Source organism: Mus caroli, chromosome 17, assembly GCF_900094665.2.
Source record: "Mus caroli chromosome 17, CAROLI_EIJ_v1.1, whole genome shotgun sequence".
NCBI classification, from domain to species: domain Eukaryota; kingdom Metazoa; phylum Chordata; class Mammalia; order Rodentia; family Muridae; genus Mus; species Mus caroli.
In genome coordinates, this window is record NC_034586.1 from 48,473,940 (window position 1) to 48,496,276 (window position 22,337).

The following is a 22,337-nucleotide window of genomic DNA, read 5'->3' on the forward strand; positions in this document are numbered from 1 at the left end:
CACTGTATCTCTCAGCAGCCACGATTAAAGCCAAGCCCAAGTCAAGTGCTTTAGTTACAGTAGTTATATTAGCAGTTGGAAATAGCCCATAGGAAAAGATGACTTCATACCCATCTTTGGCTCAAAGAAAATAGCTGCAATTTAACTTTACTAGTGTTCTTTTCATAAAATTAAGTGTGTGTGTATAATATACATATATGTAGAATATAAGAAAGGCTTAAAAATGTTGCTCATGTTTTAAACATTAATTCCAAACTATTTTTATTTAGCATATGGTATTGTTAAACAGGTATAGTATTCTTAACACACACCTTCCACCACATTTTTGTTAGAGGGCACTTTATATTTTATCAAAAATTGTGCATTTTAATAGATTGTAGCTCAGCTTTTGTCCAAAGACATGCAAGTATTCACTATTTACATTTAAAGGATTGCTTCAGAGGGACACTGAATCCAAGAATAGGCCCTTGAGAGACTTCTTTCTATGACCGTTTTTTGATGGCTATGGAGCTGCTGGGTTCCCACACTGCCATCCACATTTCTGGCTGGCTTTAGCACAAACAGTCCCATCTCCATGGCTATATAGTACAGGCCATACACATTTTAGTTGCTCTTGCTGAAAATATCACCAGGCAGTTCATAATAGCTCATTTATTGAAAATACTGTGACAATCAAGGACCTTGTTAGCCAAATGTGAACAACTGGGACCAGGGAAGAATTTAATAATAGCAGGTGTAGGACACTCATTTCCAATCACTTCTGAACCATTTAAATTTTTTCTATTTAAGCTATGTATTTTCAATAAGCATTGTTAACTATAGATACTACTAGGGGCAGACGCTTAAGCTCAGAATTTCTTAGTACTAAAGGCCAGTCAATACGCATTTTATACATATGTACAGACTTTGTTACTAAGTGCCACACAAGTAGGGCACACATACTAGTCACCTTTGTTTTCAAAGGTTATGTGTCAACTCTGCATATTGTGTGGCAAGAAGATACTGTCAACAACATTTTTTGCATAATGTGCAGGTATTATATGGCCACAGAGTGTAATACAAATTAGTGGCAAAGTGCTGAGTGTAGGATGCTATGACAGACTCAGATGCACACGGTTGACTATTACCCGGAAATTACCTGACTCTGCTAAGGTTCTAACAGCACAAAGCACTATGTCATGCCCAGCTGAAATGCTGGGACACAATGAAGCTTGTTAAAGGAATTTTACCAATAGCCATAGGCAACCAGAGACACATGGGTGACAATGACATTGGGGGCAGGGGACAATGTGGATCACTAGGGGAAATCTTCTGAAATACGCTGTCTTCAACAGTTTTGTCCACTCCATTGTGACCATCGTGGCTTGCGAACATGTGCTTTATTCTAAAGTAACAAAACCATGCTGACCTGAAATTTAAGACATCTGATAATTTTGCTGGCACAATGGTGTTGCTTTCCAACACACTCATTTTCTTGGATACATCAATTCAAAATAACTCAGACTGTTAGGAACGGGAAAAATCTTCCTCCTTCTAAAGAACTATCGAATTTTACACCTATTTGATATCTTAAGTGTTGGGGTGTTTTAAATAAAAAAGGCATCAATTCTACACGATGCTCCATCCATTCTTAAATCTGGGAAAAGGAGGCCACAGATGATAATCTGTAGTTAGCAGCATGTTACTTGTTTTGGGGGTTTTGTTGTTCTTGTTTTTAACATTTAAAATTAGCTTGCATTATCTCAGTTCAAATGCCTTTGGCTCAAGTAATTACTTTGCTCAACTCCAGCAAACAAGAAAGTTTGCATTGTTTTCTCACTTAAGAAAAAGAATCAGAAATTAGTTTGCAGCAGAACAGCAGCCTTCCAAGGTGCTCAGCTGTGCTTCGAAGTAAATCCCTCAGTGGAGTTTTCAAGGTGCCCATTTAGACCACCAGGAAAGCCCTGCAGCCCCCAGGCTGGAGCTGCCCAGGCCTGAGGAAATGCTCCTCTGGAAGAGGGTAGCTACAGAGCCTGGCTCCACAAACCTAAATATCCCCATCAACACGGGAACCCTAACAAACGGATACAAAAGACAGAAAAACACAGCCTAGGAAAGTTTCCCTGGAGCCAGCCACAGCACACCAGCCTGGGCCATGATGCAGCAGTTTAGACTTGGAGTCCAGGGCTCTGCCTCCTACTATCTTCATGTGGTTCTCAGTTTTGACAAAGGCAGTCCAATCAAGTCAGGGCTGTTCACCTTGCCTAACTATGACTTGTAAAACAAAACACCAAACAAGTCCCTTCCCTAAACTGTTTCCTGCAAAGGATTCTCACACAGAAGGCCCATGTGTTCCCTTGTTCATGCTGCTATTGATGGCTTTTTTAAAAATGTACCCTAGCTTGAAGAAAATATTGCCCTAACTGGAGGATTGTGCAGAAAAAGCAGATATGGCCATCTCAAGTACTTCACTGCTACAGTAATATTTCTGTTGGAGCCTTTGACTGTCTGGTGTAGTAAGCAAAAGCAGATTATCATCTGCATTGTGGAATTCCCTAACTACTGAAAACTGAGCATATGTGTAGCTTGAACTGAGTATCTCAGGGAGTGTTCAGTTGCTTTTCAGAACCCACAAGCTATCACCAAGAAAGTGTGAGCATGCACCTACATGACAGCCGTCCTTGAGCCTGGCTAAAGTTACTTCACATAAGCAGACAAACCCTGCCATGTCATACCATACAAACAATTTTAATCGTGTAGTTACAGTCAATAACCACTCCTAATCAGCACATTTCTGCAGAAAGAAAACTGTGATACACTTATAAAAACAGCAGCTGTAACAAAATAGCTGGTGTTTTCATAGCCATAAACTCATAAAAAATAAAGACACCTTTATACAGAAACTTTATACAGATGTCGCTTTAAAATTGATTGTAAACCAAAGAGGAAGACACATTGCAAACATCAATTATTTTCACATTAATTGCATAATTTTCTAAGGTGATCTATTAGTTTTATTTACCTAAGCTTATTTGCATGATAGTAAAAATTGCATACAACAACGAGACCGAAGCTTCTAGAGTGAATTGCTTGGATAACATAGACTTTTTATAGGCAACTGTGTAAAGCACATTTTCTCTATTTAAAACTTTTAAGACACTTTGTTTTACTGCCCATCAAAATACAGTTATAAATAGAAAGGAAATCAGGATGGGAAAGCAACATTACATTTAACAGAAATCTCCAAAAAACTTAATTATGACATGATGCTGCAGGAGCTACAAATAAATAACAAGGACTAAATTGTGTTTCACATTTTCTTTTCCTTAAAAAAAAAAAAATCATGTAATAATGAGGATGAAAAAAATTACAGTGAACTTTTATTTCCAAAATAAAAAACAAATTTTAATTACGGCAGTGCCATACAATACAAGGCATTTGTTGGCATATGTCATCTTTAAACTGCATTCCACAGTCTATAGTTCTTTTTTTAACATACAATCGAGTAACAAACTCTCTCTCTCTCTCTTTTTTTTTTTTTCCTTTTTCTCTTTAAAATAAGGGGCCAGTTTCCAAAGACTAGTGTGGCAGGTTACAGAATCATTAAAGAAAAGGCAATCATAATCACAGAAGTTATAATGCTTATTTGAGGCTCCAGAATAATAATAATCAAAAGGAAAACCAATTTCTGGTATCATGCTGACAGGGTACAACACCTGGGTGCAGCCTTTGAACACAAATTCTACCAAACAATCCTTGATGCTTCACCCGGGGCTGCCAAGCAGTTTTGTAAAACACAGTAAAACCTTGAGTGCCTGCTGTCCTGTCCTTCCAACTTCCTTCCTGTTTGTGCAAGTTTCCGAAGATTTATTGGCCAAACAATAAACAATGAAGGTTTGTCTGAGTGAACACAAGGTGGACTTCTCATGTTGTTAGGAAATACCAGTGGTGCGGCTGAAAATAATACTGTTCTCTCAGTCTTTCAAGTCGGCATTAATGTCTGTGCTCCCTTCCACCGACAGCTCTTCCTCTAGTTTCACTGAGAAAAGGGTGTTGGCGTTTTTATCCTGGACACTCTCTTCCAAATCCTTAAGCAACTCCTCATCTTTGTACTCGGCCACATCCACCTCCAAGCCGGAGTTGTCCTTCAGCTTGCCATGGTGCTTAAGGTAGTACCGCTGGTTCTGAAAGAACTTGATGATGGTGTACTTCGGGAGGTCCAGCTGTGCAGACAGAGTCTGGATGGCCTCTTCATCTGGGTACAGGCCCACATCTTGGATGAAACTCTGAAGGATCCCCAGGGCTTCCACGGAAATTTTGGTTCGTGGCCTGGTCTTCTGCCGGTTTTCCTCATCGGACTCCGCAGAGGAGGCCACGGTGGGCTGCCGTGGGGGGAGCCTGGGGCCTGCCTGGGGCTGTGACTGTGGCTGTGGCGGTGGCGGCGGTGGCTGCTGCTGCTGTTGCTGTTGCTGCTGCTGCTGTTGCTGCTGCTGCAAAGAGACAAGCAGACAGTCAGAGCTGCTCGGAGGAGCCCGCAGGAGTAAGAGTGGGTGCTTGCCAAGCCTGTGCAGTGTCTGGGGGTGGGGGTGGGGCTGGAGTAGGGGAGACAGACACACGGAGAAAGAGCAGGCCAGCTAAACAGCCCATAGCCTTTATTAAATAAATACATACAAATTTGAGCTCAGGGCTGGGCAGCTAGGAAGCTATGCAGCTCGCAGGGCTACTGTGCCCATTTACCACCAATCTGGGGAGGAGAAAAACAACTGGAAAAAAGGTGAGCAACACACTCACTGGAAAGGGATATGTACCAAAGGTGGCCAGGCCAGCACATCATGATGTCTGTCATTCATTAACAGACTTAAAAGAAGAATCCCTCTTAGCAAGGATTCCAGAGACATCTTTGGGTGGTTGAGCTACCCAGCCATTGGAGAAGCACTGTGCCTGGTCATACTGCATTCTCCACGGGGAAAACCTGGCTATGCTGCTTTCTGTGGCTGTCCCATGGAGGGGAGCACGGCAGTGGCTTTTCCCAAGAGGTGTGCAGAATGTATGAAAGTATGTTCTATCAGACAGTTCCAATTTTCTCTCCCTCACACAGACACACACACAGACAGACAGACAGACACACACACACACACACACATACACACACACACACACACACTCCTAGTGTTTGCAACTAGGCTAACGCTAAGCTTTTTTTCTCTTACCCCCTTCAAATAAAGGTTCACTCCATTCTACGCCAGCTGGCGAATTGTTTTGTCTATAGTAAACTACGATGTGATTAGGCTTTAAATTTAATGTATACAGACACTTTTTCATAATTAGTATCTGCATATGTGCTGTAATTCCTGTACACAATTATACGCAACAAACGTGCAGCGTGTGTCTACTGTGCACTCGACACCCATAATTCTTAGCAGCCAAGCCAATCAACCCCGGGTGCACAGAGCTGCGATGTATTAGAACATTCGTCCTGTGCTTAAGCATTTCCTCTTATCCCCCTAAGAAGCAATTTTATTAAAAACAATTTACATTTTCAAACAAGTACTATTTTTATTACTTAACATATATCTTTCTTGTCTTTGTTTTAGCTGAAACAGTTGGTTTCTCAGGCTTTCACAATTATTTTAGTGCTTAATATCCTAAGGGATTCTCTTTTTCAATTTGTTTTATCTTTAATAAATACTCAAGGATATTTTTTTTCTGGTGGATGGATAACTATTATTTTAGCTACACATATCTATACAGCAACACCAAGAAGGAATGCAAGAGATTCAACAAAGATGTTAGGCAGGTTTTCTGGGACTCCAGAGGCAATGGCATTTCCCTTAAAGGAGAAAGCTAGAAGCAGCCTTCAGATTTAGCAGGAACAAGTTACACAGCTTAAATTCAACTAGCCATGGGAGCCCCAATACGTGGTCTGAGCCACAGCCTTTCAATCAAGTTCCTCATGGGCAGCAGCATTCCCACAGATGAAGCACCACGCCCCACAGAGGGACATCAAGCACAGGCTGGAGGTTGGCATTGTGGGCTTTGGCCAGAGGCAAGGCCGTTCTATCACTGTCCATCTGAAAACCCTGACTGGGGGAACTGGCTTTCACCAACACCCTCTTTTCTCCCTTTCTCCTCAGCACAGGAAACTGGTGCCCGCTCACCTGAGGGGCAGCATGGGGCCATGGTGCAGGGGTCAGCAGGCTTGGTAAGAAAACACCTCTAGACTCTCCTTTCCCAAGGGTGCTGGGAGAGAGGCTCTAAGGAAAGACAAACAAACATGACTCGCCCTGCCCTGCCCTGCCCTGTGAAGGGTGGGAAGGGTATGTGAGGTGAAAGGCCGGACAAGAGCATAAGGAGAAAGCAAGATGCCGGGTTCCCTCCCCCCCTCACCCTGGACAGATGGCCAAGGTATAAAATGTGTGAGCTTCTTCTACAGCACAAAGTTGGTTCCTTTCCTCCAGGGAAGGATGGTTTTAATTAGGGAGTAGGTGGTGTTTTTAAATTCGAATTTTAAAAACACACACCAAAAGCTATGTCTTAAGCTTTCATATTCAAAACCCAGTGCTAACCACGTCAGTCCAAATAGGGGCTCCTGCCCCCTTTTCAGCCATGTTAGCCAGAAATGTATCCCCTGAGCAAGATGGCTGTCTCCTGTAGAACGCCTGTATGTAGACTGTGGGAAGAGGAGAACCACTAATTTCCCTGCTAAGTTGAAGGCTTTGTTTAGTTGGTGCTACACTGAATTGGCCAAGGTAAACGAACCTGAATCTGTTCTGCTGGAACGTGGATGATGTGGGGAGGTCTGTCGCCATGGTGATGCACAGCATTGCTCTCCTGCTCATAGATGGCATCGCGCTCAGGCTGGGGCAGACTGAGGAATCTTCGGATCATTTACAGGTTCTCCCACAGGGTCCTGTTTTCTGGAGAAGGATCTTCTTTCCAGCGCAACAGCTCACACAGCCATCCCTTAGGAGAAGAGGTAACAGGTTAGTCGGGGCCCGGGCTGGAATCTTCTGTGGATGCTAAAACTGAGACTCCAGTCTATGGACTGGAGTTTTCATCCACGCATGGCACTCCAATCTGCCCGGGTGTTTCTTTCTTTCTTTCTTTTAACCTGTTAAGAAAGGATGGTTGTAGCAACAGAGGAAGCAGGCTCTGTTTCTGACAGATGTTCAGAACGTTCAGGTTTACATCGTTAACAGGCAGACACATGGACTGGGAAGATGGCTTGGTGGGTAACTGCTTACTGTGCCATGATACAGAGGTGAGTTTGGACCTCCAGAATCGACATAAAATCTGTTGCCTGCTACCCGAGTGATGGGGGTGTGGAGAAAGATACCGAGGGCTTGTCTACCATAAAGACCTTTTGCCTCAGCTCCTATGTACCTGAGTGCATGCACACAAACACCGGAGGAAAGTAAGGACTCCAGAGCAAGAGAGCATTCACCACAGACTGCAGTAAGAGAGACCGAGAAGGAAGCCAAGGGCGGGACCATCCAGCCCAGCCTTCTTGCTTGTTCATTGGCAATGGAAGACACTGAGGTGGCAAGTCAGCATGAGAAACAAACTGTCCTCAGAGGCTCTCCTAAGCTTACACCAGCGCCAGCATGCTTGGGCACGAACATGGCTGGGTTTATGGTTTTATTATGGGCATTTAGGAGAATTCTTCAACAAGAAACTTTCTTAAAGGGAACCTCAGAGTCCTGCTTCTACGTCAGCTGTAGCACATGTATATGATAACTTTTCAGGGAAGAACTTCAGTAAGTTTTCAGGGAAAAGAGAAGAACCAAAAACAACAACAACAACACAAAGTGAAGGACAAATTCAACCAAGGCCATGATGCCACCTGACCCTAAAAGTTTCAACAGAAGACACTTGCTTACCACTACCTCAAATATTCATCCTGTCTGCCCTTCTGGGCCACAAGCAATGGGGTAGGAAAGTAGGAGGGGAGAGTATACAACTGGAGCCCACAGCCAGGATAGCTCATTAGACTGTCGGGGACATTTTACCTGGATAGACCAGAAGGCAGCTCCACTACCTCACTGGCCTATTGCCCCAGGGTGACCTATGATTGGCTCAATTAGACGGCAGGCCAGCCCCTGCTGAGCACTACCTCTACCTAGGCCATCGATGTCCTTTGCCCTTCCCTGGTCTCCCCCACTCATTGAGGGACAGGCACCATTACCCATTTGGGGCTCTGCTTCTGGGAAACCGGTCCAAAATGGAGGGCTTTCTTAGAAATTTCCAGGAAGCTCGTTGGACAGGAATAGTCCAGACACTGTACCTCTATTATGCAAATTTTAGATCTATCCAGGAAGGATTCTGCTCTTTACGTTACTGGGAGGTGAAGCCAGAGAATTATTCAGCTCTCTTTCTCTTTCCAAGCTGAATGAGCCATTCAAAAGAAACCTCTATTTATGATAATGGTGAAAAGAAACAAGGCCTTCTTCTCCCAGGCCTGAGAGATTAAAAAAAAAAAAAGAAAAGATGGGGACCAACACATGAGGTTCCTGCTAGCCTGTCAGAATACCCATGATTTGGGGGTGAGTGGTGCAAATTTTACTCTTGCTTTGTTTTGCTTGTAGGGCTCAGTATAAAACCCAGGGCCTTACAAGCTAGCCAAGTGCCTCTAAGAAAGTTTGGATACTTTAACAGTTGTTTCTAATTTAAGCAAATACACACATACAATAAATGCTCATGTGCATATGTGTGTATATATATATATATATACACACACGTGTGTGTGTATATGAATGTTAACATATCTGTATACACACATATATACATGCATATGAATGTTCATGTGCATATAATGTATATGTATATATATGATTGAATGCTCACATACCTGTGCACACGTGCAAACACACAAACACACACACACACACACACACACGAATGTTCATATAATAATGCTCTTATTTGATGCCACTGAATACACAATTTCAGATGAAGGGACAATACACTGAGGAGTTAACCTGAAAGAACAACCACTAAAATGGAAAAACCAACCTCCTCACTGTGGCGATGAGTTCTGGAGTCCGCTGCTCAGCTGACCACAGCCCACATTCAGATTGCTGTGAGCTGATGGGAGTCTGCCTCTACTTGTGTGAACAGACTATGAACTACAAAGCTTAACTTGAGAGGTTAAAGTGTTCGAGACACACCTGCACACATGGTCTCCTAGAGATACTATTTAGTTCTTCTGGGTAAACACTTGCTATCTGGAACAAGTCATTAAAAAAAAAAAAAAATCCCATCTGTTTTCCTAGATTCATACTATTTCCTTAAGCCATGTCTCTAAAGGTTGTTGTTGGGTGGGTTTTTAGGTGTATATTCTCCTGGAGGCTTGAACATAACTGATTAAGATCACTTTCTTAACCACCTTGTCTGCATCCTTTCCATATGACCCGGACCCAAACTGCATGCTTGAACACTAGCCTTATCCACCTTTCCAGAGCAGGCTTGGGAAGAACACAGAAGGAAAGGCTTTCGAACTTGGCTGGTAGAGAGAGTACTGAGCTACACTGAGCTCTTACGACTTTTTTTTTTTTTTTAAGAAATAAATGCCTGTAGCTAAAAATTGCCAAGAGTTAAATTAAGAATGATTCATGTCAGAAAACCTTCTTGGAGAGTGCTGAAAACATGGATGGTCTCACATCCTTCAGAAACTTCTTTAAGTAAAGGCAGAGATCACTTGGCGCTTGGATGGAAGGGAAAAACATGTGGATCACAGATGTTCTTTGGAAAAGAAAATCATTAGTTCTTTTAAAACAGCTAATAATGACAGCTAATTCCTAAATAATCACACTCGTGCGGGTTTAACAAATATTTCAGAAAGAGAACCCTGACTCATTCAACAAACATTTTGCCTATATTGTCACTTCTGTGTCTTCTGCACTTCCCAGACAGATCCTTATTTTTATTAATTGCCCATGACTAACATAACACTTCCAGTACTTTGCTATTAACCTCTGCCCTTAAATAATACTTCTAATTCCTTATCTAAAAATAACGCGAGGAATCGGCATGGAAGCGTGTTTCCGCTAGCCTTTTAGAGACAGGATGAGCTGAAGAGACTGGAATCAGATGCTTCATACAAAAATATTTGACAGTGCATCTGGGAACTGTTAAAACTCTACAAGGGTGTTCAAAAAAGGAAAGAAAGAAGGGAAAAGAAAACGGGTTGTGCTTGTGTGAACTCTTAACTAAAGGGAACGCACATTTTTGACACCTTTCTTTTTTCATTTGTCACAATAGAAATAGACTGATGTATCCCCCAACTAAGATTGGCAAAAACACGACTAATCTGTTCTTATACTAAATACCTTGCTACAACCTCAAATTCTATCCCTCTTCACTCCATAAGTCATGACAGTAACCTATGATTTGAAGAAAGCAACTAAAGAGGATATAAATGCCTTCTAATTCCCCAATACGTTTTCTTAGGTCCGTTCCCCAGGTGTTAGAATGAACGCATGTGGAAAGGTGGCCCAGAGGCCTGAACATGGCTAACATCTGACAAGACTTCCCCAGAAGGACCACACTGCTTAGGGGGAAAGAGAGAGAAGAATGAGACTTGGTGCTTTGCTGTAAAATGTGAACATTATTCTTTTAGGAAAGATCTCTGGGATTTGCTGAGCCGTGTACAACCAGAGACAGGCAGATCGGGAACTGCTTTCAAAATTAAATTAGATCACAACGCTTTGAATGGTAGAAAAGACGGTGGCCTAACAAGTCTTCACACAATGAGACTGATCCATTCTCAGAAAAACTAAAATGGCACAAGGAACAACCTAAACTTTAAATGTGGTAAATTGCCAAGCAGCATCACACTGCATCTAATGAGGGCAAAATACAAACAGTAGCCACATGTAAATAAATTAGTACAACTTTCAGGATGTTACTACTTTTCAAACTGACAAAGTTTAATTTGACACCTTCTGTTCCAAACCCTTTGTTTCTATTCAAAATCACGCCTTGAGCTGTTGCTATCAATCACAGCACTTCCCTATTACTTAAAAAAAAAAAAAGAAAAAGAAAAAGAAAAAAACCCAACAACAACAACAACAACAAAACCTGGCATGGACCCTGTGTAAGCTGAAAATGCCATGCAGATGAATTCTGAGATAATATGTTCAACCTGTTATATACAACACAAATCCTGTAAAGTTATGTATTGTAAACCTACATTTATTGAGAACTAAAAGTCTTAAATCCATCTGCCACCAAGGAGATACTGTTACGTACTTTATAGTAACCGACAGCCATCTGCAAACGCCTTGCTACGGTAAGCAAGAAAGCAGTGCAGAGAGGATGCTAATGGGAAGACGAAGGAGGAAGCAGCATCCTTTTGACTGGTTTGGGTTTGGGATCTATTAAGGATGTAAGACTGGGGGAGAAATGGGAAAGAGAAAAAGCAGAGTGACTGCCAAACCCGTGTGACAACAATCCAAACAAGCGCGGCGACAACACAATGGCATTTATTATGGTCCATGAAACACTCGACTGTATGCTCATTTTAAAGGAAAAATTAGCAGTTCCAAACTCAATATTCTAATGATGTGCTTTGCTGACAGAATCTTGTTGTGCCACATTTAAATCAAAACCCTGGCACCTCCATCTCTCAGCTGCTAATTTCCAACCAAACTCAATCTCTGATTTCCATACCGTTCTTTCTTAGAGTGATGAGTTCAAGTCAATTCATTGCTAACTTGCAACACAGAAGGGATACCCAGTGATTCCGAGGCAGGGAACTAATGCCTCCTAAGAAATTAATTTGTTAATAGTTGCAAATCCTCTCATACACAGAGATGCTTGTAAGGTCTGGTCTGGGACAAAGCTGGGAGTTCTTAACACAACTAGTTTTCAAGGGGAGATTAGACTTTTGTACCGTGTGTATGGGAGGCACACTTAGTGCAATATGCATATGTATATAATACCATTATGTACATATACATTTTAAAACTAAGAGCTCTAAAGAGAAAGAAAAATGGCATGCTTTCCTGCCGCACCTAAGAAGGAAAAATACATTTAAAAAAAAAAATAGAATGGTAATTTGAGTTCTAAAAGGCAAAACATTTTAAAGTCTGTATCCATCCCCATCACCTTCATCTTTTATGTGTTATTTGCAGGAGTATTTTCTTCCAATCTCTGGGGCATATCGTGTAATATATGATATTAAAAGAAATCAATCTAAATAGGAAAGTATTTGATACAAACATTTTAGTGCAAAGCATGAATTACAGTTTTGCAAGTGGTGGGAACAAGAACAGGGTACATAATCCATTAAACAGTACTTCTAACAAAAAAATTCACTATTGTAGACTAAACTACGCTAGGCATTTTGAATGAGTACATTTTCAACAACAACTAACTATAAAGCTAGCAATTTATCATTCAGGAAATAATTTCCTACTTTTAAAAGAATCTGTAAGTGTTACTTATGCAAATGAAGACAGTTTTTAATCTGCCCACAAACATGCTAATAGAGGGCAATTTTTTTTATTTACAAAGCTGCTGGCACTCAAGGGTAATTTTACATCAGTGTTCTCCTATAAGATGGGGAAATGGGTTCTAATTGTCAGAAGTACCAAATCCGTCACCTTTAGCATAAAGGCTTAAGATGAAACAAAAGGTGTCACGTGATTGCTGTGTTTTAAACCACCTCTCGAACATTATAGAAAGGCCCATTTTAACATCTTTTAGGATTTATATACAGTGTACCCCAAATGTAGTACTTAAACATAGTATTTGGAAGGGGGAGGTACTCCAGATCTACGTGTGAGTGAGGCCTTGGATGCATCTCAAGCCAACTTGCCATCATCCACCCCAAACACTCCCAAAACTGAACACCGAGAAGCAAAATCCATGGCAGAGCAGCACTGAAAGCATTTTAAATTATTTACTAGGTTAAAAGGGTGAAATGATACTTTAAATACATCAGATTTCATCATCTAGGCCATTTTTTGGTGGCAAAGTGGTATTGATCTTTCTAAACGCTGAAAATTAGCTAGTTTGCAGAAGGTCATTATTTGATTAAAGGCATTAAAGTTGAGGGCACAAGGCGACACACTTTTTCTTCTTTCCCAATTCAGATCATCATATAATTTAATAAAGAGGATCCCATCGTGACCTGTAATAAAAACACTTGTCTTAGGGTAGTGTTCTTTACCTAACATATTAACCTTAAATGCTATGAAGTTCTTTGGAAGGGGAAATTTCTGATCAAGCCGATTATTCTATGGACTAAAGAGAGATCCCAGCCATTAACAATAACAAAGACCCACGTTCTTTCTCTTCCTCAGCCCTAGTGAGAAGAAGTGCACTCATTTATCTCGCTTTCCCATGTAACAACATCAGATGCAGCACAGGGAGTCTGAGCAGACACTGGAGTAACTTCCCTGCTAAGTTAACATCGGCTTATTAAAGAAAACATGGAGGATAAATTTGAACAGAGATGCACCAGGAAAAGTATTCCCACATTCAAAGGGGCAAGTTCTGTCCATCTTCTCCTAAGCTGGGTTTCATTAAGAAACACAGCTTCAATATTCAGGTGCTCCGTCTGATAATTCATTTTCAAAGGTGTGGCCGGCTGATACATTCGTTAAAAAGAAGGAAAAGTAATGATGGAAACATTTTAAACGACTGCTCTTTTAAATGCTTGAGATTATTGTTTTTGAGACTCCTGATCTCCTTCCAGACTTTCTAGTTTATTTAAGGGACATAATATCTTAGCCAAAAATCTGTGGGTTTCTATATTGGGGTAATGATAGGCCATAAACTGACTGTCTCGAAGTTTCTCATGTGCCCCTTTGTTATTAGGAGGTTAAGCATCTCCAGCACAGCCTCAGGAGATCTATCATTAGCATAAAACGTAGCATTTACATATGCCTGCGAAGAACCTTCTGGAGGGTGCTGAGGCTGGGCGCGTGCTCAGTCACTGCAAGCCATCTTTACTTTTCAATTTTGCTTACAACGTAATCAGATAATAATAATAATTTTAAAAAGTAATGTTTGCTTTGAGCTGTCTGTTTTTATTCCAGTCTCTTCCCCAACCTCTCTAGGTCACTGGCACACAAGGTGTGAGCATGGTGGGTTTTTTTTGGTTTTTGGGGTTTTTTTTGGCTACATACGCATTGTTCATGTCATAGTAAGACAACCTGGCAAGAGGAAAGACAAATGGCCGCTCTGTAAGGAACTCTCCTAAATTAAAGGTATTTCCAGAAGAGAGAACTCGAGAAGGTGAAAGAGGAAGAATTAAGACCAAAAAAAAAAAAAAAATGAAATTCTAAACAATCCACTAAAATATCTCAAACAGCAGTTCTAAACCTTGGGGCTGTGAGCCCTTTGAGGGTCGAACATCCCTTTCACAGGGGTTGCTTAAAACCACTGGAAAACACAGATATTTACATTAGGATTCATAACAGTGGCAAAAGTATAGTTATGAAATAGTAACAATATAATTTCACGGTTGGGGGTCACCACAACATGAGGAACTGTATTAAAGGGTCACAGCATCAGGAAGGCTTGGGACCGCTGCCCTAGAAGACAACCTTACTGGACAGAAATACAAGATTTCTAAACAAAGCTTGGACTTTATTTTAAAAACAGCAGATTTGGAAAAATGCCTGCCATAAACCTTTGATTTTTACATATACTCCAAATTAAGAGAAGACAAAATCTTGCTCATATGTCTGACATGTGAATGTGGACTTGGAAAAACCATCCTACCTGCCCCCAGAAACACACACACACACACACCCTGACGACATTTTTGATGATAGTCCGTACATTTTAGCAGAATGATTTAGCCTCTCTTTACTATTTTGACACTTGACCTTCAACTCTTAAATTTTCATTCTTATTTTTTATAAAGGATATCTCAAAAATGCAGAGCACCCCTGAGGTTCGTGCCATAAATTCTCATTAATTTTAGCCTCTCCTACCAGCACTAAGAACTGCCTACCACTGGCTTCTTCAAACTGGGACACCTCCTCTTGAACTTATTCTTAGAGGCACCAAATTCTTTCAATTACTTCCAGTGGAAAACTTTTCCTCTCTTGACTTAGGGGAGAATCAGAGCAGTGATGATAACGGCTTTTATCAGTAAGGAATCAGCCCCACCGCCACCTAGAACTAATGGGGTCCGACAGAAAGCAAATTAATGTGATTCTTAATTCAGTTTGTGGACTTGCAGGTTTGCCCTCCTGTTAGATACTGTGATGTCACTTATAATGTTCATATCTGAAAACCCCAACTGAGTTACCCACACCCAAGGCAAAAAAGAACAACAACAACAAAAAAAAAAAAAACCCAAAAAACAAAAAAACCCAAAAAACCAAAAAACCCCTGGAGATTTAAATGAGTTGATGATATCTATGCTGTGCTCCAGGCAGCTGTCCTTGGTCACGTGGTTGTAGACTGGGCATGTCAACGGGCTCTGAAAACTTCTAGACAGGTTAACTTAACGGACCAGGCAGATTTAGCCTTCTTGAATCTTCTTGACCACCGTGGAGAGGCTTTGGGGAATGAGGCTGCAGGATGAAAACCTCCACACCCCTCATCCACCTTTTGCCTGTCCATGCAGTCCTATGGCTCAATGTGACCTCTAGAGACCTCAACACGAGAGCAAAGCTCAGGGCCCCAGAGGCTTGCATTCAGTCCTATGCCTGGTCACACCCCTCACGCTCGGTTGGACTAATTAGTATCTACGGCCCGCCCACAAAGTCTCAGGCTCTGTTTTCTATTTATTTTACTCTAGAAGAAAGGCTTTTTACCTCCCCCTCCTCTAAATACTTCTCCGCCAAGCCCCCATCAAGCACCTCAGTGGACCAAGGGGGAGCACACTGTGGACAGGAAAGCATCAAAACCAATCTGAGCAAATCTCCTCTCTCAGCCCCTGTGAAGACGCCTCCTCTACAACAACAGATAGCAATGGTATTAATCTCCCAGTGGCTGGTACAACTGAAACAGAGTACATGCAGTCTGATGCCTGATCTGAGATGACAGGATAGAGCAAAGTTAAGTAAAAGCATCTAGCACTACACTGTCCACCTGGAAAGACACGCTATGCAAAACTATTAGTTGAAAGCAGCTGTGACAAAGGTGAACAAGGGGCAGGTAGCAAGCAGGACAAAGGACAGAGGACAAAAGCAATCGGGGGAGGGAGGGGAGAAAAAAAGAAGGGCTTCCCTGATGAGAGCGGTGCTGGTCGGGCTTGAATGAATGGGCCATATTGAAGGGGTTAAGCAGAATAATGGGGTTTCGGGGAGCCCAAAATGAATCAGCAAAGTTCTGGGGAGAAAATAAGCAATGTGGTTGCTTCAGAATAGATGAAACTTCCCAGGGCCCTGGCTTAAGAAAATGACTTAGCTCTGTAATCTTTTACCTTCTACGTGCTATGCTTCTGAGGTCTACTAGGAAGCTGGTGAGAAACCTTGGGCACATTTCTTAATTTCCTCAGCCCTCAAATATCTCCTTTGCAGAAGGAAGTCTAGTTTTATCACCCAATTTGATATACCGAGAATAAAAACATAACATGTAGGGAAGGGACTCAGTACTCAGTAACATTCCAACTATTACTGTTATATATTGTTGCTGACACTATCAAATGTGCATCATCTCACAGGGACTGGAACACATTAAAGATGGCCAAAGAGCATAGCTGGTTTACCATACCCCCCCCCCACACACACACCCAGTTACATCCGAAACAACATAGCTCAGTTTACAGCTCTACTACCAACTCTACCCAAAGGCTGGGATGCTGAAGTATAAAACAAACACTCTTTTTGAAAGGTGAAGATGCAGATGGTAAAAATGTCCAGCAATGATCCTTAAAAGACAAATAAATGCCTTTTCTGCACCAGTAACATCACTTTCCAATGTTTATTCCAAAGCAAAGACAATGAATGCTACATAACATTCTTTGCAGTAGTGTTTACATTCACATCATTTGTGACAGCAAAAAGTTGGAAGTAACCTAAGTTCACTGATAGAAAATTGATGGCTGCTACAATATGCAAATGGACACAACACACACATATACATCTATCCACACATATGCATACAAGTACATGCCTGTGTAGATAAAGAGCCTAAATCAGGATATTAAATCAGAATATCTCTAGGTGATTGAGATTATGGATATTTTTATGTTCTTCCTTATGCTTGTATTTTCTGATTTTTCTGTAGTGACGATGTAATAAAAATATGCAGAGCAAATGGCTTTAATTAAAAATCTAATTTTTCTTGTCTGTCTCCTCCATAACCAACGTGAGCTCCTGTCAGTTCTCGCCCTCAGGAAGGCCTCTTGTATTTCTTCAACCCCTACTGCTCTGGCCCTCCAGTCTTGCACTCTGGGTCTTAAACCCTGATTAATTTAATCCCTGACTTTGCTTCTCTATTCCAGCCCACCCCAGCCCTACTGAGCTACATTTAGCTCAAACAGATGTGAACACACATAGCCCTGTGAGTAGCAAAGTCTTTCCTGCACTCTTCTCAAGGGACCTGGAACTATCCCAAGGCTCACACTCTGGGGAGTGTAAAAGCTTGCGAGAGGACTCACCACAACACAGGGAAGAGCCAGTAAGCTGTGAGGTGAAGTTATAAAAATGGCCCAACCTGGGCAACGGTAAAAGACAATGCACATCTCTGTTATTCCTGGGGTCTCACATATGGCTGCAAAGTCCAGCAGCGTCAACTCAGAGGGAAGATGCTTTATGTAAATAAAATCTGAGCGGAATTTGGCTTCCTAGGCTCAGAGGCAGAGGATCAACAAAGGTCCCTAAGGCAGATGTATGTAATGCTCTTTAATACGGACACCTAGGAAACCTGACCTGCCCCAAACCTCAACTCGAACACATGTGGACTTACAAAGTAGATGTTCTTACTGGGTTCTTACTAATTATTATTAAAATTTCACAGTGCTCCTTTCCTATTAAGAATTCTGAAAAATCTTACAAAAAGCATGAAGCTAATGGACATATACCATGCGTGAGAGGGAAAAATTATAAAAATGAAAATTCATAATTAAATAATTAAAAAAATGAAAGTTCATAAAATAAGCAATTTTTTTTTAGGTGATTTACCTGATAGGATAGCCTGATGCCTTACACAGATAATGTGCCACTAGATTATTTTAAACAGATATTTCTACACTACATTTTCAACTGATTTATGTAAACCTTTTCAGTACTGCAGACAGCTCCAGAAATGAGCTATACTTTCCATTATGCATAGTTAGAATTAGGGAATTAAAAATTTAAATCTTTCCTCTATGATGCTCTAGGAGAAAGAACAAGGAAGTTTTAAACCAAGAGAAGGCAATCTGGAATTTTTGAGTCGTGGGAGTCAGACCCCAAGAGGGACAACTGTCAGGGTCATTACGAGCCCCCAACCTATATATGACTTTGCTGATAAGGCTATCTCATGTCTCAAAACCACATAATTCCCTCCATTACGCAAACCTGTTTAGCAGAAGTTTGTCTAATTTGAGAGAATCCAATCTTGTGATTCTCCAGTAGCCATGACAGAAAGCATGATTATGTCTGTATACCATGTGGGTCAGGGTGACAATGGCCACACCAGGAAGGTTAAGCCTAGGTGCAGGCTACCTCTGTTATTCTTCACCTAAGCACAGCCCAAAGGGGACAGCCAAAGCAGAAATGCCCAAGGGAGATGCTGGCAGGAGCTCTGTCTTATGAGGATCCTCTCACTGTTCCATATTGTTTAGAAATATAAGGCTTGATGAGTCTACTCCCAGGTCACTCTACCTGTCTGCAGGTCATCACTGTGGCCATCTGTTAGACTGCCACTCTGCAAAGGAAGGGTACACGTGAGCACACATACTATAGGGACTTGTCTTTCCTAACACATCTCATCCAATGAGGTAAGAGCCATCCAGGGCTCAGGTTTACATTGTTATTAAAAGTGTGGCCTAACTAGGATATAATTTTTTATCTCCAGCAAAGGCATTCACTCATGAAGTACAGTACTCACTGTGGGTATCTATGCTAAAGACAAGTTTGTTGGTACAGTTTTAGGGTTTGTCTTAGATGTTACTAAATTACTACAGGCCCCCCTTTTACTATGCTTTGGAGTGACAAGCCCTTGAAAAATAAGCACACCAGAAAGCAATAAACAAATTGGAAGAAAATGTTTCCCAGGTAAATTAAAAAATTCTTAGGCTAATATGTTCAACATGCAATTGTTCCCTCTACACAATCTATCATTGATCTCATCTCTTTGGTGCCACAGACCCTTCTGGCAGTCTGGGTAAAGCCCACGGATGCCTCTTCAGAGGAAGGTTTTTATATGTTTGAAATAAATACGTAAAATTACGAAGAAAACCAATTACACTGATATACATAATCAGTTTATAGATAACTCAAGACATGAGGGTGGGAATGGACCAGACTAAACCAATCTATTAAAAATTTCTGATATATTAAAAGGTGTGTGTGTGTGTGTGTGTGTGTGTGTGTGTGTGTGTGTGTGTGCACACGCATGCACACATGCAGGCATAGGTGTTTAAACACCAAACTCCAATTTAAAGCAGCAGATTCCTAGTGATGATCAAGAAAAACAATATTGCAAGAGTTCTATCATGACATGCTATGCTATAAAGATGGTTTTTTGCTGATGGCAAATTTGTATTACAAATGTTGCTGGGATTTGTTGCTGGTATGAATGGCTGAATGAAACACTACCTTCCATTCAGAAGTCACACAAAACAAATCAGGGGCGTCGTTGTCCCCTTGGGAAGAGTGGAACACAGGATAAGAACCCCTGAACAGGATGTGCCCCCAACCTTAAATGTGCATCTACATACATATCTCAAATACACACTCACATGCTTCATATTATTTTTATAATTAATCTAGATAGGACCCAGCAAACTGAAAACTTTCTCTCTGTGTATTTGTGAAATAATTTCCTTCCCCAACCCCAAAGGAACATGTTTCTTAGAGGTAAGGCAGAGTTAAACAGTTAGTTATTCCTAGCAGGATGGTTATAGCCCACAGTGTCTCAGCTTCCAACCAGAGGCCTTTCAGAGGTGTACCTTTGAATATGTATGTGTGTGTGTGTGTGTGTGTGTGTGTGTGTGTGTTGGGGGTGGTGGCATTGATAAAATGGTTTCCACACCATCAGATCCTTAGGTCAATTGAATGGGAAAGAGAATTTTTATGAGATTTATATAATTCAGTTCTATTGAAGCTCACTCCTAAGATACTGCTATGTCTTAAGCACTGTCAATGGACAGTTACATTAATGTATACATAGCACACTGGCTTCCTGTTTGTTTCCACACACAAAGAATGAGTTTGCAAATTGCAAATGGGGCACTAGCATTCTAATCTGGCTAGTTTCATCCCTTAATCTGACTATCTAAAGGTGAGGCTAGGAGAGCATCCTTTGAGAACTGTGGACCTGCTGCTGGGTTTTCCAACCTAGAGTTTCCTAAATGGTAGGAGGTAAGAGAGCAGGGCAGAGACGAGAGAGGCAGCATAGGGGATTGAACAAAGGCAGAGGTACTTGGGGGTGTAGATGCAGGGTGGATAGGGAAGACAGGAGCTATGTCACTGACAGAAGGCTGCCTATCAAATGGGACACTTGATCTGCTCAGTCAGTTCTAAAGGAGCAAATGGACACCCAAGATTTACCTTTCAGATCGGAGTTCAGGGCAGAAGACTAGTCCAGTAGAAAAGGGGAAGAACTTGAAGAATAAACATGAAAATTGGGGCAGAGGGTAGGAAATAACTGAGTGCACAACTCTCTCTTAACTTAATATCACAACAATAATCAACGTAAAATCTACCCAGCAACAAAAACACAATCTTTAAAAATTCAGCTTGATGGATAAGGCTTTAGTCTTTATGATTATCCAGGGTCCAGGTTATTTAGTTTCTTTAATCAAAATTACTAAAATAAAATTATTCTGCATTAGGCTATTACCCTTCCCCCAATCCAGAAACAAAAATTAACTGCCAGCCAGGAAGAAAGAAGGCAATTTAGGTAGTAACAGCTTGGCATGGACTAAGCTGGATTTCCTAAGAGCATTTGTTTGTGAATCTATATTTTACATATACAGCCTTTAAGTTCCTTGACCTTATTGAAAGTAATTTATTTTCACCTAATCTGCATTTCATTTGGAGCACCAAACATCCAGTGCAGTAGCCAAGTAGCACCCAAGACAAGGAGTGCTCACCTTGGTGCTGGGAGTGAAATGTAAAAAATTCAAAGGAGCCAGTCGGGGTGGGAGGCTTCTCAGCAGTTATGAATGCTCCGTGTTCTAAGTCATATGCCTACAGATATGCAAGATAAGTCTTTTCCTTCTGGGTTTTCTCCTTTCCTGACCTCTTCCAAACCTGTGATTTCTCACCCTGCCCAGATTTCTATTTTTTTAATATGCCTGTCTTCCCAGAAAATGTTCAGAAGAATAGAGGCAGTTAAGGTGGATTTTCAGATGTTGGTTACAAGCCCAAACTGACAATCTCAAGGAAGCTATTAACAATGTTCAAGCCACAGCGCTCTGGCAGTCACTGTCCCAGCACCCAGGAAGCCAAGCCCAGGTTTCAACTTAATTCAACTCTTCTGCTCTACTCTGCCTGGACCCTGCCAAGCTGCTGCATAATGAAAGGCAGGGCTTTCACTCATCCCTAACAAGTCTCCCATGAAGACGCCATCTATCGTGGGCTCACCTCAATTCGCACAACATGGAGTTCAGACACAGGAAGCCAACATCAAATGCCACTCATAAATTATTCTCCTTGACCTCAGACGCCAAAATAGCACATTCCCCCCAAACAAAACCTTTCCAGTACTCAAGGTCTTACCTCTTGTGTGACTTCTTCTCAAGCTTAACTACCCATGGGTAGTAGTGCCCATCAAAGCAGCATCCTCATTCAAGCTGTAGACCTGTCTGGTACAGATACACACAACCGGATTCTACACTGGATCAGACATAATGGAACTCAACCTAGTTAACCTCCTGAAGAAGAGTGCAGAGCCTCGAATGTGGAACATCTCTCGGGGAAATACACGGCACAATAATTTCTAGGGAAACGGGACTACAGCTCTTCAAGTCTCAAGGTTCTTCCTTGAAAGGTGAAGTTCATGTGTAGGTGTTTCATCGATTCCCCAGGGAGTGTCCCAATAGTTACACACCCTTTTCCCATGAGGTGCTGGGCCCTCTAATCCCTGCAGCTCAGAATGCAAGTGTGAGTTACACTAATGACTTCAGCAAGGAAAAGATGAAAACAAATGAAAGCAGGAGTCCAAGATGAAATGAAGTCCAAAAGAAGGTACAGAAGAGCACTGAGGGAAACCCATTTTCCCGGTGTCACACATGCGGA

At 41.5% G+C, this 22,337-nt stretch overlaps 1 protein-coding gene across 1 annotated transcript in view; it reads right to left on the minus strand.

The window, feature by feature from the left end:
- Positions 1-246: 246 nt before the first annotated feature.
- Satb1 (SATB homeobox 1) overlaps positions 247-22,337 on the minus strand; it is a 97,012-nt gene continuing 74,921 nt past the window's right edge. The window contains 3 exon segments of the mRNA XM_029471561.1: positions 247-4,469; positions 6,138-6,233; positions 6,739-6,942. Coding sequence (XP_029327421.1) covers positions 3,954-4,469; positions 6,138-6,233; positions 6,739-6,942 — 816 coding nt within the window. The 3' untranslated portion in view covers positions 247-3,953.